This window comes from Ranitomeya variabilis, chromosome 7 (assembly GCF_051348905.1).
Source record: "Ranitomeya variabilis isolate aRanVar5 chromosome 7, aRanVar5.hap1, whole genome shotgun sequence".
Classification (NCBI taxonomy): Eukaryota; Metazoa; Chordata; class Amphibia; order Anura; family Dendrobatidae; genus Ranitomeya; species Ranitomeya variabilis.
Window position 1 is genome coordinate 192,815,697 of NC_135238.1, and position 18,213 is coordinate 192,833,909.

The window sequence follows — 18,213 nt, forward strand, 5'->3', positions numbered from 1 at the left end:
TTCTCATGCAAGGACATTCTTTATTTCTGTCTTGCAATTTTCGGTTGGCTTCATCATCTTTGCTTCATGTCTAAGCAATTTATTTTCCTAAATTGAAAAATATCTCCGGTAATAAGAGAATCATGTGCAGTCTGATGGCAGACAGTTTAGGAATCAATATAACACACTTTACGATTTATGTTTAGATGCATATTGCATAAAACCATATAGTTCTCGGTGTTTGTGGAGCAGAATCTGTTTTATTTTGTTCCATTGTTGCAGGTAAAGATAAATCATTTCACTCTGCAAAGATTGCAAAAAAGACCCAGCTTTTTAATCATCATTATATTCAATCATGATATCCCTTTTTTGACTTTTGTTTCTTTTTTAAAGGTAAAATGGTTTAACGATTTCAGTAGGGAAATACTAAGATTGCATTTCAGAAATTGTAAGGGTATGTGCTCAAGTTTACGATTTGCTGCAGACATTTCGCTTAGCAGAAGAAACGCTACATAAAAAAAATGTTTTTGACATTCATTATGGGTGAAAAATGATGCAAAAAAAACGCTGACCAAATTCATATACTGAGGATTTGGAAATTGCTTCAAATCAGCCAGGAAAAGAAATAGGTAACACGTGCTTGAGATAGCAGAAATAGCAATTATTTTGCTGGGACCATAAAATGCTTTGTGTTTTTGCGGAAAAAAAAGCGTTGAAAATTTTTTAGAGAAAAACGCACACTCTAAGCCCCAGGATGTCTGCAAACATTGAATGTATGAAATTTGAACGGCATTATAGAGTATACTTATAAAAATGAAGGTACTTAGCTTAAATTGGCCAATTCGTGAGAGCCCATCAGCCACGACAAGGCATATCTTTCTTTGATGGGACCCTAAAACCTAATATTTATCAAACATGCCTCTCCTGGGTAATAAGGCTACAAACGTAAAGGGCAGCTAGAATCCAGCATTAATTAAAAACCCCCTTAGTCTACGAGGGGAGCGCTCAGTCAGAAAAGGAGGCAGTCACTTACCTCATGTGCAGTAGCGTGGTTACAACCACTGAGGGCTAACTTATCTGTCACTGTGAGTGGCCTTATCCAAGGATACCTAAGCTACTGCAGTGCACAGAACATGGGTAAACGGCATAGCTAATCAGAAGAACTGTACTACATTTCTAAATGGGGGTATCTGCTAATATTATTATTACACCCATTACAAATATTGGCATAGGATCTTGGAGATGGGAATACCCGTTTAAACTGCCATAAATGTATGAGTTAGAACAAACCTAAAAAAAAAAATTCTACTCATTGTCGGGGAATGGCAGGCAACTAAATCAATGATTGTCCTTCTGACAACTTTTTTGCTGAAAGTGGGCAACAAAATAATGTTTCCTGGCACTTAGTCATAAAATAGTCATATACTCCCGCTCATAACTCTTAGGTTTATTTTCCCTGGATTAATAGTTTGCATTTATTGTTTTCTAGGCACCACCGATGTTTTGGCTTATTCCGTTCATGGCATCAGGCACTCGGTAACTGCTGCATTACACATCATCATGGGTAAGAAGAATCATTAGGTGGACAGAGCAGTATAAGTATTAATAGGGCTGGCTGGGCTTATGTGTTTGGTTTTTTTTTTATAATTATCATTTTACTAAAAAAAAAAATTGCCTAATTTATTTGTGTAAAAAAATATTATTTTTGTATATTGTTCATGGCTGATTACAGCCCCATGTAAAGAAATGCAACCTCTCTGCACGTTGGATCCACTTTGCTAGAGTAACCAGGTTCATTTTTTATGTCTAACTTAGAAGCTTCAATAAGAATTAGACAATTACACTGTGCAGACATGGTGACGCTGACAGTCGTTTTCATAATAAGATTCTAGAGATGAACAAATCTTTTGAAATGTGAATTTTCCAGCTTTGTAGAGTTATTCTACAAATTTTGACTTTCTTGCAAATCACAAGTACTTTCATTGATTTGATAAGGCATATATATGCAGCGCCCCAGAGTCCTGGTCGTTGCAGTACTGATGCTCCGCCGCTAAGGGGGGTATTGGTACGTCTGATGGCACTGAAGGAGTTCACCTGACCAGGTATCACAGACACCAATACACTTCATAGTCTGGCCTCCAGGGGGAGCTAAGGGCGCTATGTATTAGGCCACTCCTCACAATCTGGTAAAACTGGGGGTTAGGTAGGAAGTTAGAGAGAAGCTGACTTAGTTGGAACCAGGCAACATCCTGTGGCAGAGGGTGTTGCAGGGGAAGATTCAGGGGGGTCCCTGTCAGGGGTGGGATCCTGACAGAGGCCTAGCGTACAGAAAGAACGCTATGGGACCACGCCTGCACTTCATTGCGGCGGTACCCCAAGAAAGGACAAGAAGCGAGGTTTATTGTGAAGAGTGAGAAACGAGATCAATGCAACAAGGAGAATCACCAGTAGGAGTCGTGCTGTAAGACGAGGCAACATCCTACTGAGGCGCGTAGCCGGTGGCCGGAACGCCGAGGAAGTATTGGGCTCCAGGCCTTACTTCAAACCTACGGCAGGACAGTCAGTTATAGGCGGGCTGTCTCACCCCAAATCACCTAAGCAGACATAGGGGGCAACAGTTGGAGAGGGGCGACTCTAGGGTCCCGGAAGACCTCCAGACCTACCCATCATACGGGTACGTCCTAGCCATATCAACTGGGGGATGAAGAAGAACATCAGAATCAGTTGTGAGGGAACTTCAGAAACAGACACAACAGTTGTGAGGACTATCCCGTGGTGCTAAGCAGGGAAGGACCACAACACACAAGCGCTAGAAGGTAGGCACAGATTTCCACCTGCAAAGGGAACTCTGGAGGTGCCATCGGACCGGCCGGTCTCAGACAGCCCTGTTAACCGTATTCCGGATTGAGGATCCTGAAGCCTTCAGGAAAGAGGTAAAGAGACTGCAACCTGGTGTCCTCGTTATTCATCGCGACCTGCACCACACCACAACATCATCACTCTCCACTTCCACTGGACGCCCCTCAGCAGGGTCACGGACCGGGTCCAGCCACCGTGACAATCCCAGAACCGAGACAGAGATGCCCGGTACCGGGTACCCCTCGGCCCTGCGACAGTGGGGGCGCTATATATATATATATATATATATATATATATATATATACATATATATATACACTCACCGGCCACTTTATTAGGTACACCATGCTAGTAACGGGTTGGACCCCCCTTTGCCTTCAGAACTGCCTCAATTCTTCGTGGCATAGATTCAACAAGGTGCTGGAAGCATTCCTCAGAGATTTTGGTCCATATTGACATGATGGCATCACACAGTTGCCGCAGATTTGTCGGCTGCACATCCCAAAGATGCTCCATACAAGGCAGGATGGATCCATGCTTTCATGTTGTTTACGCCAAATTCTGACCCTACCATCCGAATGTCGCAGCAGAAATCGAGACTCATCAGACCAAGCAACGTTTTTCCAATCTTCTACTGTCCAATTTCGATGAGCTTGTACAAATTGTAGCCTCAGTTTCCTGTTCTTAGCTGAAAGGAGTGGTACCCGGTGTGGTCTTCTGCTGCTGTAGCCCATCTGCCTCAAAGTTCGACGCACTGTGCGTTCAGAGATGCTCTTAGGCCTACCTTGGTTGTAACGGGTGGCGATTTGAGTCACTGTTGCCTTTCTATCAGCTCGAACCAGTCTGCCCATTCTCCTCTGACCTCTGGCATCAACAAGGCATTTCCGCCCACAGAACTGCCGCTCACTGGATTTTTTTTCTTTTTCGGACCATTCTCTGTAAATCCTAGAGATGGTTGTGCGTGAAAATCCCAGTAGATCAGCAGTTTCTGAAATACTCAGACCAGCCCTTCTGGCACCAACAACCATGCCACGTTCAAAGGCACTCAAATCACCTTTCTTCCCCATACTGATGCTCGGTTTGAACTGCAGGAGATTGTCTTGACCATGTCTACATGCCTAAATGCACTGAGTTGCCGCCATGTGATTGGCTGATTAGAAATTAAGTGTTAACAAGAAGTTGGACAGGTGTACCTAATAAAGTGGCCGGTGAGTGTGTATATATATATATATATACATATATATATATATATATATATATATATATATATATATATATATATATATATATATATATAACTCCTAGAATCTCATTTCAAGATCATTTAGCTCAAGGACAACCTTAATAGTGTCAAAGTGACCTTAGCATACATGGCTATGGGTAAACTGATTGTAGCTGTTATTCCAAGCTCTGCTGTCACACACTATCTGTAATGCTTATTCAGTGCTTTATACCTCTATCTCCTATATCTGTTGCTGAGCTCAGAGCTTTGGTGTCCTCTTGCTATCCAGGCAACAATGGCCGCTGCATTCCCTGCCTCTGATTTTATACAGGCTATGATACCAGGAAAGGTGGATTTGGTCAGACCATCGTAGACTAAATCCAGATTTCCTGGTATCTTGGCACATTGAATCCCCGAGGAGGCTGCAGCAGCTGATATTAAACACCATACAGTGGTTGTGTTACGCATAACCCCATCAGGTGAGCATATGTCCACATTGTTACTTACAGCTCTGGCAAAAGTTATGAGATCACTACATCAAAACCTTGTCATGGCCAGCCCAATCTCCAGACCTGAACCCCATTGAAAACCTCTGGAATGTAATCAGGAAGATGATGGATAGTCACAAGCCATCAAACAAAGAAGAACTGCTTACATTTTTGTGCCAGAAGCAGTGTGAAAGACTGGTGGAAAGCATGCCAAGACGCATGAAAGCTGTGATTAGAAATCATGGTTATTCCACAAAATATTGATTTCTGAATTCCTCCTGAGTTAAACATTAGTATTGTTGTTTCTAAATGATTCTGGCCTTCTTTTTTTGCATTATTTGAGGTCTGAAAGCACTGTTTTTTTTATTTTTGACCATTTTTCTTTGTCAGAAAAAAAATACAAAATTTATTGCTTGGAAATTCGGGGACGTTGTCATAAGTTTATAGAATTAAAGAACAATTTACATTTTACTCAAAAATATACCTATAAAGAGAAAAATCAGACAAACTGAACATTTGGCAGTGGTCTCTTATTTTTTTGCCAGAGCTGTATCTTGCACAATTTGGATAAGACGCTATTTGCGCTTTACGGTCCTTTTAGCATCTTTATGCTGGCTATGATAGTCCCTTTTGATTGACTGTGCTATGCCATGCGATGTGATAACTGCACGGCATTATGAAGAGGCCGGCCGGATCGCACCTGTGGTCAGAATAGCCTTTCTGGCTGATGTAATCTTTCACAATGTGCAAAATTGCTGCTTCCATTTTAGGCGATTTGCACAAATCAAATTGCAAATTGTTCAAATCCGCCAGGTTCAGAGATTTCCTAGAAAGTCAGCATGAAATCAATTTACTCATCTGTAGTAGATGCCTATAGGTGGCACAGGAGACAAAATCCTCTGTCTGTGGAAAGCTATTTTGCATGGTTTTTTTTTCAAGGGTCCAATTGGTCTGAAAACTCACAACCAGCTAAATCTCTGCAGGGAGATCGAACGACCTCTTTACCTGTCTGTTTTTTTTTTTTTTTAGTTTTCTGCAAAAACTCGCCCATTTTTCATCAGTGTGCTGGATCGGATTTTCATCTGTTTTAGGTCCGAGTGTACTTTTTTTTTTTTTTTTAAAGAAAGAGGAATATGCAGCTCACCTACACCTGGTTGGTCGCACAGTTGCCAGGGTCCAAAATTAATTTATAAAAACCTGTAATTTATTTATTTAAGCTAAAAAAAAAATGTATCCAGGGAGATTCCACAAACAGGAGATTTGAATATAACTAACGCGTTTCAGGCACAACTGGCCGTTAATCATAAGATGTTTTATTGGATGTGTAAACGAGATTCCTTGGTGCACCCTTGGCATGGCCAAAGGCTCAGTGGATCTTTTTGCCCTCTCAATTAGCATCCTCCGCACTTCCCCGCAGTTTAATTGACGGCACTCGCTTTGGAGCACTGCCTGAATTGGATCCCCAGTTCTGCATGCACTGACACTGCAAGATCCCACTGGGTGCATACACAGTGTCCGTGTGTGCATGCTCTCATCCCTCTCTACTGTCTGCAGTGGTCGCTTGCAGCACACAGAATCGCACTGTAGCAAGTGGCTGATCCTGACAGGAGAAGGGATTGTGAACAAGCCCATGCTATGATACTGACAGTGTGCTCTCGGCTCCTGCAGTGTCAGTGTGCTGAGGATTCCATAAAGTCAACAAAGAGAGCACTGTCAATCAGGCTAATAAGTGCAGAGGATGCTAATTGAGGGGTGTGGAGAGGTGCACTGAGCCCCTTGCTATATAAAGGGTGCACCAAGGACCCCTCATTTATACACATTATGTAATAAAATAGTTTTTGAATAAAACAAAAGTAGTAAAATCTGTAGTAGGGAGATGGTTTATATAGGGGCTAAGTTCCCTGCTTGAAAGTGGTTTAATTTGAGTTTTGGATTTGGGGATGAAATATGTGAAAGATTTTCGGCTCACACATGGAGTGAGCTGAAGAGAAGAGTCTGAAGAGCGCCGGTGACATCACTGAGGAGCAGAACCGCGCTGGATCCTGGAGAAAGTGTCGGTAGGGGAGAATATTGATAGACTCTTCGTAGGAGTGCTTCTTATGGTGCATTGTGCTGACCGCAGATAGAATACAAGGACAGCGGCGCCACATTTCCTTTCCGTAACTCAGGCTGTAATGTTAGGATCAAGCACAACGATTCCGAAGAGCAAACTCCCCAATACTGCATCCTAGTGGCAGCTCTAGATATAGCACCCAATAAGGATTCTAATAGAATCAGTCCGAAAAAGAAACAAACATTTGCATGGTATAGGAGGCAAATGAAGATACATATGTAAGACTTTACAGTGGTATTTTCATATAAAGTCTATTTCTTTGTCCTAATCTGTTCTTAAGGCATGTAATGAAGTGATTGTGAACCAACTTCTTTCTTCAAGCCTTTTTCCTTCACAAGCAAAGTTTTCAGGATTTTATACGCAATCACTGTCTTAATAGGTTATATTCTACACTTCTCTGCACTAGGCTTTATTCACACATCACTATTTTTGATCAGTATTTCATCAGTATTTGTATGCTGAAACCAGGAGTGTCTCCAAAACACAAAAGGTGTTATAGTTTTTCTCTATAAGTTCCACTCTTGGTTTCGGCAAACAATGTTGTAAAATACTAATATGTGAGTAAGCCCATGGAAACATTTTATAAATATAAGTTTATTTTTAAGTTAAAGTTTAAAGGGTTTTTATCATCTTATTTCAGGAGAGCACTTGCTCCTCGGCCAGCCAACTTCATAATTGCTGGTGGAATGGTGCTCCTGATTGACAGTCTGTGCTTCTGATTGACAGTCTAGACCAGCATTGTCACATTTCTGGCCCAAACTACTGATGCCGTTATATGAGTTGGCTGTGCCTCTGAAATTGCATCACAATGCCACCGAAGCTGTCTGAGAACGGTAGTTAATATCCCACTCCAGTGATTCCAGCCAGCTTCAATGCAGTGCTTACAAGCGCATTAGAAAAGAGCTTGTAAGCACGGCACGGAGCTGTTGCTCATCCTTTAGTCAATGAGCTGTAATGAGAAAATTATAATTAACAAAGGAAAAGGTATCACGTTTTAACAAACAGTAAGTTGGAAAGTTGCGTAAAAGTTGAAGCTAGCCCTTTATCATATCTGCTTTGAAATTTCAGGGAACATCCAACCAGTAGACGCCTGTACTTTCAGCAGCGGTGACAAGCTTCTGCGATTCGGCTTTTCTTCCATGTTTGGATTTGGAGGACGGACTCTCGCCCTTGCAGAAAAGCATCGGTGGATGCCCTCTAGTCAGAGAAGAGACTTTGCAGTGATTAAAACACTTGCAAATCTAAAGTTGGTTAATTATTTTTTTTTTTTGCTTAGATGTAGAAATATTAATAATAAGCACAAAGGACAACTATCTAATACAGTATATAGATTCACCCCTCTCTGTAAAACTTGTATGATCTACATCACATAATAATGATTGTTATTATAGATTTCTTTTATTGATGGGACTCTTTAGAATTTAACTTAATGGTCGTAAAACAATTACTTTGTAATATAATATCAACAGTATAGAATTAACTAAAAACAAAACAAACAGTGCTGAACATACTTCAGACAGTAGGATAATAATATTTCTACTAAGTGCATATTATTCCACAAATTGTATGCAAAACAAAATCTTATGCAATAGTGAGATGAAATAAAAAATGTGATAGATAAGTATAAAGACTTTAGAGTGGAGAGGGGGCTCATACGAACAAAATTAGGGTCTTTTTTGCCTAAATATCCTCAGCAGGAGGTGCAGGTGCCTCCATTCCACATTTTAGTTTGCTACTACTGACCCATCTGCTCAGACCATATTCCTGTGCAGGGTCTTCAATACTCATTGAAAAATTGAAAAACCAACCTAACCTCGATCCCCTTTCCAGTGACCTATAACAGATCTGTTTCCTAGTTATTCCTATATTTAATAATTTCGTTCAAAAATCTAAAATAAATCCATCAAACTAAACAATGTGTTCATAGAATCATAGAATCATAGAATGTTAGAGTTGTAAGGGACCTCCCCGAGTCATCTGGTCCAACCCCCTGCTCAAAGCAGGATTCAGGAAATCATCTCAGACAGATGTCTGTCCAGCCTCTGTGTGAAGACTTCCATGGAAGGAGAACTCGCCACCTCTGGTGGTAGCCTGTTCCACTCATTGATCACCCTGTTATAGAACCATTAAGGCGATAAGATTAATCGTTTTGTATTTATTAAAGGGGTCTTCAAATTTTTTAACTGAATCGGCATGGACCTGTTAAAGATAATGAAATCATCTGTTGCTATCCCCCCCTAATTCCAGAGCTGTGTTTATACTACCGCTTCAATGATTGTCTACATGATAAATGTACATTTTGTATATGCCGTATTTTTTGGACTATGAGACGCACCGGATCATAAGACGCACCTAGATTTTAGAGGAGGAAATTAGGAAAAAACATTGAAGCAAAAAATGTGGTCAGTTCTGCATTTAATATCTCCTATCCTGGTATATATGGTCCCCTCATCCCCATCCTGATACACATGGCCCCATCATCCCTACATTGGTATGCATGGCTCCCTCATCCCCATCATGGTATGCATGAATCCCTCATCCCTACCCTGGTATGAATGGATCTCTCATCCCTATCCTGATATGCATGATCCCCTCATCCCCATCCTGGTATGCATGGCTCCCTCATTCCCATCATGGTATGCATGGATCTCTCATCCGCATCCTGGTATGAATGGATCTCTCATCCCCATCCTGGTATGCATGGCCCCCTCATCCCTACCCTGGTATTCATGGATCTCTCATCCCTACCCTGTTATGCATGGATCCCTCATCCCTACCCTGGTATGCATGGCTTCTCATCCCCATCCTGGTATGCATGGCCTCCTTATCCCTATCCTGGTATGCATGGCCCCATCCTTATCCTGATATCCATGGCCCCCAACTTGTCCTAGTATTCATGGCCCCATCCCTATCATGGTATGCATGGCCCCATCCCTATCCTGATATGCTTGGCCTCATCTCATCCTAATATGCATGGCCCCCTTCTCATCCTGGTATGCAGAGCCCCATCTTGTCCTAGTATGCATGGCCCCATCCCTATTCTGGTATGCATGGCCCCCATCCCAGTCCTGCTATGCATGCTCCCGTCAGAAAACATTAAAAAAAAAACACCAAATATTACATTTGGTTTTTTTTAATGTTTTCTGATGGGGCCATGCATACCAGGATGGGGGTGGGGGCCCATCATAAGGATGGGGCCATGCATACCAGGACCAGGGTTGGGGGCCAATCATACTATTACAACTAGTGTTGAGCGATACCGTCCGATACTTGAAAGTATCGGTATCGGAAAGTATCGGCCGATACCGGCAAAGTATCGGATCTAATCCGATACCGATACCCGATACCAATACAAGTCAATGGGACTCAAGTATCGGACGGTATCCCTGATGGTTCCCAGGGTCTGAAGGAGAGGAAACTCTCCTTCAGGCCCTGGGAACCATATTAATGTGTAAAATAAAGAATTAAAATAAAAAATATTGCTATACTCACCTCTCCGACGCAGCCTGGATCTCACCGAGGGAACCGGCAGCGTTCTTTGCTTAAAATGCGCGCTTTTCCTTCCTTCCGTGACGTCACGGCTTGTGATTGGTCGCGTGCCGCCCATGTGGCCGCGACGCGACCAATCACAGCAAGCCATGACGTAATTTTCAGGTGCTTCTAGGCATTCAGTATTTTAAAATTACATTCCGGCTTTGTGATTGGTCGCGTCGCGGTCACATGGGCGACGCGACCAATCACAAGCCGTGACGTTACGGGAGGCAGGAAACCGTGCCGCCCATGTGACCGCGACGCGACCAATCACAAAGCCGGAACGTAATTTTAAAATACTGAATGCCTAGAAGGACCTGAAAATTACGTCACGGCTTGCTGTGATTGGTCGCGTCGCGGCCACATGGGCGGCACGCGACCAATCAGAAGCCGTGACGTCACGGAAGGAAGGAAAAGCGCGCATTTTAAGCAAAGAACGCTGCCGGTTCCCTCGGTGAGGTCCAGGCTGCGTCGGAGAGGTGAGTATAGCAATATTTTTTATTTTAATTCTTTATTTTACACATTAATGTTGTTTCGATACCGATACCCGATACCACAAAAGTATCGGATCTCGGTATCGGAATTCCGATACCCGCAAGTATCGGCCGATACCCGATACTACTTGCGGTATCGGAATGCTGAACACTAATTACAACACTACTGTAGAGAGAAATGGGCATGGAATGCAGTAAATATTCATTTCTCTTTAGCAGCGGGCACAGGAGTTAGCCGCAGCTGCCGTGTCCAGTCTTCTGTGACCCACTGCTCCGCCGATGTCGCTCCCTCACATCCCCACCACAGCCAGAGCCGCACCCCCCATTTCCCTCCACATTTTTGGAGGAACAAAGTGGGTCTTATAGTCCGAAAAATATGGTATATATATTTATTTAGGACTTCCTACAAGATGCAATACTCCAAGGAAAAGGTAAGGATAATACTAATTAAAAAATGTAGTGGTTTATTGAATTGTCCTCAAAAATAATTATTGTAGCAAAATGCAGAATGTTTGGTGTGGTTACAAAAAAGTCAGTTAATTAGATTGGCTGAGGTTTGAACCCTTCATCTTCCCTGGATTCTGTATTTAGGATTTATGTCAGCTGCTTTATTCATGCATGAGAGTGTCTGAACTCCGGATGCAGCAGCGGCAGAAGCACATCCAAAGATATGTAGGCAAGAGAAAAGCAATTTGGCAGAAAAATTGCTCTATTTTTGTCTCTTCACTGATGCAAAGTTTTGAATATTTTGGCATAAAGATTGTATTTTTAGAAGCATCTCCATTGTTGCCTCGGATATCTTTGGATTTGCTGCTGTTTTTGGACCTGGTGGGAGTAGCACATACTCATCAATGGGGCATGGGAATTCTATACTGGACTGAGTAGGGGCAGAAGCACATGTCCTGGACTCAGCATTCGTTTTCCATGTATGGCGTTCATTACCAACCACCCTGAGCTAAATGTACAAAAATACCTTGTATAAATGTCAGCAAATATATGTGTACCCAGTACAGAGTTGTGAGTAATATACTCTTATTAGAAATTAATAATTTGATTTTACTTAAATACTATTTAACAGTACACGCTGTACTGGTGATGTCACATCTACAGCGCTGCAGCCAATCACTAAGCTCAGCATCTGTTACAGTTTACATCAATAGAATTACTGAGGCCAGTCAGTGTCTACAAGCTGCATCATGGCAGCAGCGCCACAGCCAATCATTGAAGCAGTGGCAAAGACATAGCACTGGAATAAAGGAGGATAAGTAACAGATAATTTTATAATTTTTAATTCGACCATGCCAATTTTGTTAAAGAAGTTGAAAAGGAAGAACCCCTTTGCTGTAAATAACAGCACATGAATATAGTAGGCGGTCCTACTTTGATTGACACTTTATAACATGCTGTTGATCCCTGAGTGAGACCGCCTACTGGACTGGTAAACCTGTGTGAGCAGGGATTTAAATCACTTAATCACAATTGTTATACAATTTTCCCATCTCTTTTCCACAAAGTTATTCATCAGTCTTTCTCTTCCTGATCTACCTGTGTCCGGCGGCTGCCTGTAGATAGAACTTTTATGTTCCTGGCAATTTTTACAAATTATCAAGAAAACAGGATCTATATTGGATGAAACTCGTTACTAATGTTAGTCGGTTATTAGATACTAGATGGCAGCCCGATTCTAAAGAATCGGGAGTCTAGAATCCATATATACTTTATTTATTCAAATGTAAGAATAATACAATTAATAAATAATAGTAAGAAAGAACAAAAAATGGCTGCACTCACCAGCTCTTGACAATTCTTGACAGTACGGCACATTTCTGATTGGTCGCTCGCGGCAGGCGGCAACCAATCAGAAAAGTGCCGCGCACCACGAAGGCATATATCTTTGTCCACCCTGAGCGGGTGTAGGACGCTGGTGACGTCACTTATCTCCGGACATTATCTCCGGACAAAGCCACGGAAGTTGGCACAAATTGCCGGAAGTAGTATTCTAGGCAATTATATATTAGATTTTAATGTTATCAGTGTTTACCTTTGAACGTTTATATTGTATTGTCCTGTCACCAGCCATGTGTACGATTATCGGCCGAAAGCCTCTCTGGAACCAATAATCACCCCATGTAAAGGTATCTTTATAAGTTAAAGATTCAGAATACTATGACTTTTATCATATCCTGAACAGTCAAGTTTTTTATGAACCGTTAAGGTTTTCTGGTTGAAGTAAAAAAAACTCTGAGTGTTTACAGTTTGAAACCATAAAATGTTGAAAAATTATGTCATTCTTGAGTATATCACTCAATGGTGCTCATAAACGTGTCAAATTTGATCTATAATATACTTTAATATACGTTACTTTAATCTTTAATATACTTAAGAACAGGGCCCCAGACATCACACAGGGGGTCTGAAACACCGCACAGTGGTCCAAAATATCGCTGTGCTCTGCCTGGGGCCCCATATGCTGCCTGGGGCCACTGTGCTCTGCCTGGGGCCCCATATGCTGCCTGGGGCCCCTGTGCTCTGCCTGGGGCCCCATATGCTGCCTGGGGCCCCTGTGCTCTGCCTGGGGCCCCTGTGCTCTGCCTGGGGCCCCATGTTCTGCCTGGGGCCCCTGTGCTCTGCCTGGGGCCACTGTGCTCTGCCTGGGGCCCCATATGCTGCCTGGGGCCCTTGTGCTCTGCCTGGGGCCCCATATGCTGCCTGGGGCCCCTGTGCTCTGCCTGGGGCCCCTGTGCTCTGCCTGGGGCCCCATATGCTGCCTGGGGCCCCTGTGTTCTGCCTGGGGCCCCATGTTCTGCCTGGGGCCCCTGTGCTCTGCCTGGGGCCACTGTGCTCTGCCTGGGGCCCCATATGCTGCCTGGGGCCCCTGTGCTCTGCCTGGGGCCCCATATGCTGCCTGGGGCCCCTGTGCTCTGCCTGGGGCCACTGTGCTCTGCCTGGGGCCCCATAGGCTGCCTGGGGCCCCTGTGCTCTGCCTGGGACCACTGTGCTCTGCCTGGGGCCCCTGTGCTCTGCCTGGGGCCACTGTGCTCTGCCTGGGGCCCCATATGCTGCCTGGGGCCCCTGTGCTCTGCCTGGGTGTAGGACACTGGTGACGTCACTTATCTCCGGACATTAGCTCCGGACATTAGCTCCGGACATTAGCTCCGGACATTATCTCCGGACATTAGCTCCGGACAAAGCCACGGAAGTTGGCACAAATTGCAGGAAGTAGTATTCTAGGCAATTATATATTAGATGGGCATTTCCTGAAGGAAATACATGGTGCTTGAACAGCGCTACCAGCTTTACAGCAGCACTTTTCACACACGGGACTGGGGGGCGCGCTTACTTTTGCACCCGGGGCCGGGGGCGCGCTTACTTTTGCACCCGGGGGCGCACTTACTTTTGCACCCGGAGGCGCACTTACTTTTGCACCCGGGGGCGCACTTAGTTTTGCACCCGGGGGCGCACTTACTTTTGCACCCGGGAGCGCACTTACTTTTGCACCCGGGGGCGCACTTACTTTTGCACCCGGGGGCGCACTTACTTTTGCACCCGGGGGCGCACTTACTTTTGCACCCGGGGGCGCACTTACTTTTGCACCCGGGGGCGCACTTACTTTTGCACCCGGGGGCGCACTTACTTTTGGGGCCGCACTTACTTTTGGTGGGCGGGGACCCTTGGCCTCCGATTTGGTGGGCGGGGACCCTCGACCTCCGATTTGGTGGGCGGGGACCCTCGGCCTCCGCTTTGGTGGGCGGGGCCCCTCGGCCTCCGATTTGGTGGGCGGGGTCCCTCTGCCTCCGATTTGGTGGGCGGGGACCCTCGGCCTCCGATTTGGTTGGCGGGGCCCCACGGCCTCCGATTTGGTGGGCGGGGTCCCTCTGCCTCCGCTTTGGTGGGCAGGGCCGCTCGGCCTTCGATTTGGTGGGCGGGGCTCCTCGGCCTCCGATTTGGTTGGTGGGGCCCCTCGGCCTCCGATTTGGTGGGCGGGGCCCGTTATCCTCCGATATGGTGGGCGGGGACGCTCGGCCTCTGATTTGGTGGGCGGGGCCCCTCGGCCTCTGATTTGGTGGGCGGGGCCCCTCGGCCTCCGATTTGGTGGGCGGGGCCCCTCGGCCTCCGATTTGGTTGGCGGGGCCCCTCGGCCTCCGATTTGGTGGGCAGGGCCCTTTGGCCTCCGATTTGGTGGGCGGGGCCCCTCGGCCTCCGATTTGGTTGGTGGGGCCCCTCGGCCTCCGATTTGGTGGGCGGGGACCCTCGGCCTCCGATTTGGTGGGCGGGGACCCTCGGCCTCCAATTTGGTGGGCGGGGACCCTCGGCCTCCGATTTGGTGGGCGGGGACCCTCGGCCTCCGATTTGGTGGGTGGGGACCCTCGGCCTCCGATTTGGTGGGCGGGGACCCTCGGCCTCCGATTTGGTGGGCGGGGCCCCTCGTCCTCCGATGTGGTGGGCGGGGACCCTCGGCCTCCGCTTTGGTGGGCGGGGCTGGGCCCCTCGTCCTCCGCTTTGGTGGGCGGGGCCGCTCGGCCTCCGATTTGGTTGGCGGGGCTCCTCGGCCTCCGATGTGGTGGGCGGGGCCCCTCGGCCTCCGATTTGGTGGGCGGGGCCAGGCCCCTCGGCCTCCACTTTGGTGGGCGGGGCCGCTCGGCCTTCGATTTGGTGGGCGGGGCTCCTCGGCCTCCGATTTGGTTGGCGAAGCCCCTCGGCCTCCGATTTGGTTGGCGGGGCCCCTCGGCCTCCGATTTGGTGGGCGGGGACTCTCGGCCTCCGATTTGGTGGGCGGGGACTCTCGGCCTCCGATTTGGTGGGCGGGGACCCTCGGCCTCCGATTTGGTGGGCGGGGACCCTCAGCCTCCGATTTGGTGGGCAGGGACCCTCGGCCTCCGATTTGGTGGTCGGGGACCCTCGGCCTCCGCTTTGGTGGGCGGGGCCCCTCGGCCTCCGATTTGGTGGGCGGGGTCCCTCTGCCTCCGATTTGGTGTGCGGGGACCCTCGGCCTCCGCTTTCGTGGGCGGGGCCCCTCGACCTTCGATTTGGTGGGTGGGGCTCCTCGGCCTCCGATTTGGTTGGTGGGGCCCCTCGGCCTCCAATTTGGTGGGCGGGGACCCTCGGCCTCCGATTTGGTGGGCGGGGACCCTCGGCCTCCGATTTGGTGGGCGGGGACCCTCGGCCTCCGCTTTGGTGGGTGGGGCCCGTCGGCCTCCGATTTGGTGGGCGGGGCCCCTCGGCCTCCGATTTGGATGGTGTGGACCCTCGGCCTCCGATTTGGTGGGCGGGGCCCCTCGGCCTCCGATTTGGTTGGGGGGGCCCCTCGGCCTCCGATGTGGTGGGCGGGGCCCCTCGGCCTCCGATTTGGTGGGCGGGGACCCTCGGCCTCCGATTTGGTGGGCGGGGACCCTCGGCCTCCGATTTGGTAGGCGGGGCCCCTCGGCCTCCGATTTGGTGGGCGGGGACCCTCATCCTCCAATTTGGTGGGCGGGGACCCTCGGCCTCCAATTTGGTGGGCGGGGACCCTCGGCCTCCGATTTGGTGGGCGGGGATCCTCGGCCTCTGATTTGGTGGGCGGGGACCCTCGGCCTCCGATGTGGTGGTCGGGGCCCCTCGGCCTCTGCTTTGGTGGGCGAGGCCGGGTTGCTCGGCCTTCAATTTGGTGGGCGGGGCTCCTCGGCCTCCGATTTGGTTGGCGGGGCCCCTCGGCCTCCGATTTGGTTGGCGGGGCCCCTCGGCCTCCGATTTGGTGTGTGCTCTGCCTGGGGCCACTGTGCTCTGCCTGGGGCCCCATATGCTGCCTGGGGCCCCTGTGCTCTGCCTGGGGCCCCTGTGCTCTGCCTGGGGCCCTGTGCTCTGCCTGGGGCCACTGTGCTCTGCCTGGGTGTAGGACACTGGTGACGTCACTTATCTCCGGACATTAGCTCCGGACATTAGCTCCGGACATTATCTCCGGACATTAGCTCCGGACATTATCTCCGGACATTAGCTCCGGACAAAGCCACGGAAGTTGGCACAAATTGCAGGAAGTAGTATTCTAGGCAATTATATATTAGATTACATTGGATGGGATTTTACTGATGTGTGTTTTTCTTTACAGACCGGATAGCTGTGATTTGTCATTTTTACCTATCGGCAACCAACAGTTACCAGCCCAGCACAAGTAAGAAAGAGCATACGCTCTCATTAGACCTCATCCACACCTCAGTATTTGCTCAGCATTTTGCATCTGTGTTTGTATGCCAAAACCTGGAGTCAAATTTACAAAGAAAAACTGTAATTGAAAGAATGACACCTATGTTTTTGATACACTCTTGGTTTCGGCTTAAAAAAAAAAGATGAAATGCTAATCAAAAATACTGATGTGTGAATGAGGCCTTAGATACAGTGTTGTGGATTTTCCAATGTACTACTTGTCTTGAATAAACTGATGAACTCTTTTCCCACTCCGGTTGCTGAGTTCTATCATATCCATTTTATAACAAGTGTTTTTAACTGTAGAACTAGTGCAGTATGTGGAACTACCCATGATGTAGAAATGCAGGCACCCGGTGGAGCCTCTTAAAGGGAATCTGTCACCCCAAAAATCGTATATGAGCTAAGGCCACCGGCATCAGGGGCTTATCTACAGCATTACAGAGTGCTGTAGATAAGCCCCAGATGTAACATGAAAGGTAAGAAAAACACATTATATTATACTCACCCAGGGGCGGTCCCGGTGCGGTCTGGTCCGATGGGCGTCGCGGTCTGGGTTCGGGGCCTCCCATCTTCATACGATGAAGTCCTCTTCTTGTCTTCCTGCCGCGGCTCCGGCGCAGGCATACTGATTTGCCCTGTTTTGGGAAAAGCAAAGTACTGCAGTGCGCAGACACCAGGAAAGGTCAGAGAGGCCCGGCGCCTGCGCACTGCATTACTTTGCTCTACCCTCAACAAGGCAGACAAAGTACGCCTGTGCCAGAGCCGCAGCATGAAGACAAGAGGAGGACGTCATTGTAAGAAGATGGGAGGCCCCGGACCGGACCGCGACGCCCACCGGACTGGACCGCAGCAGGACCGCCCCTGGGTGAGTATAATCTAACCTCTTTTTCTTATCTTTCAGGTTACATCGGGGGCTTATCTACAGCATTACAGAATGCTGTAGATAAGCCCCTGATGCCGGTGACCTTAGCTCTTATATAATTTTTTGGGTAACAGATTCCCTTTAAAGAGATTCAGGGATAAATATTATAAAAAATTACCAATTGTTTTAAGCACGTTTTTGAGTTAAATCTACCGTAATTTGTTTTTCTTTTATTTTTTATAATGTTTTTATTCCATACCACTATCTATGTATATTAAAATTGAAATCTTGCAATATCCACACTGGCCACTGTGGTTGTATTAGACTCATTGGCTTTCCGACTCATCAAAGCAATTGCGCCAGAATTCTGCTATGAAAATAGTCTGTTTCTGCTAATATACAAGTGGATCTCCTGAAATAACCGAAAAAAGGAGTGTAGAATAGTCTCATTGGCCAATGTTAAAATAGCAGCATTTCTATTTTTG

At 47.0% G+C, this 18,213-nt stretch overlaps 1 protein-coding gene across 3 annotated transcripts in view; it reads left to right on the forward strand.

Moving 5' to 3' along the window:
* CERKL (CERK like autophagy regulator) overlaps window positions 1-18,213 on the forward strand; it is a 205,512-nt gene that overhangs the window by 178,352 nt on the left and 8,947 nt on the right. For all 3 annotated transcript variants that reach the window (XM_077272592.1, XM_077272591.1, XM_077272593.1), the window contains 3 exons: window positions 1,469-1,543; window positions 7,730-7,907; window positions 16,769-16,831. In XM_077272592.1, coding sequence (XP_077128707.1) covers window positions 1,469-1,543; window positions 7,730-7,907; window positions 16,769-16,831 — 316 coding nt within the window. The remainder of the gene's footprint in view (window positions 1-1,468; window positions 1,544-7,729; window positions 7,908-16,768; window positions 16,832-18,213) is intronic.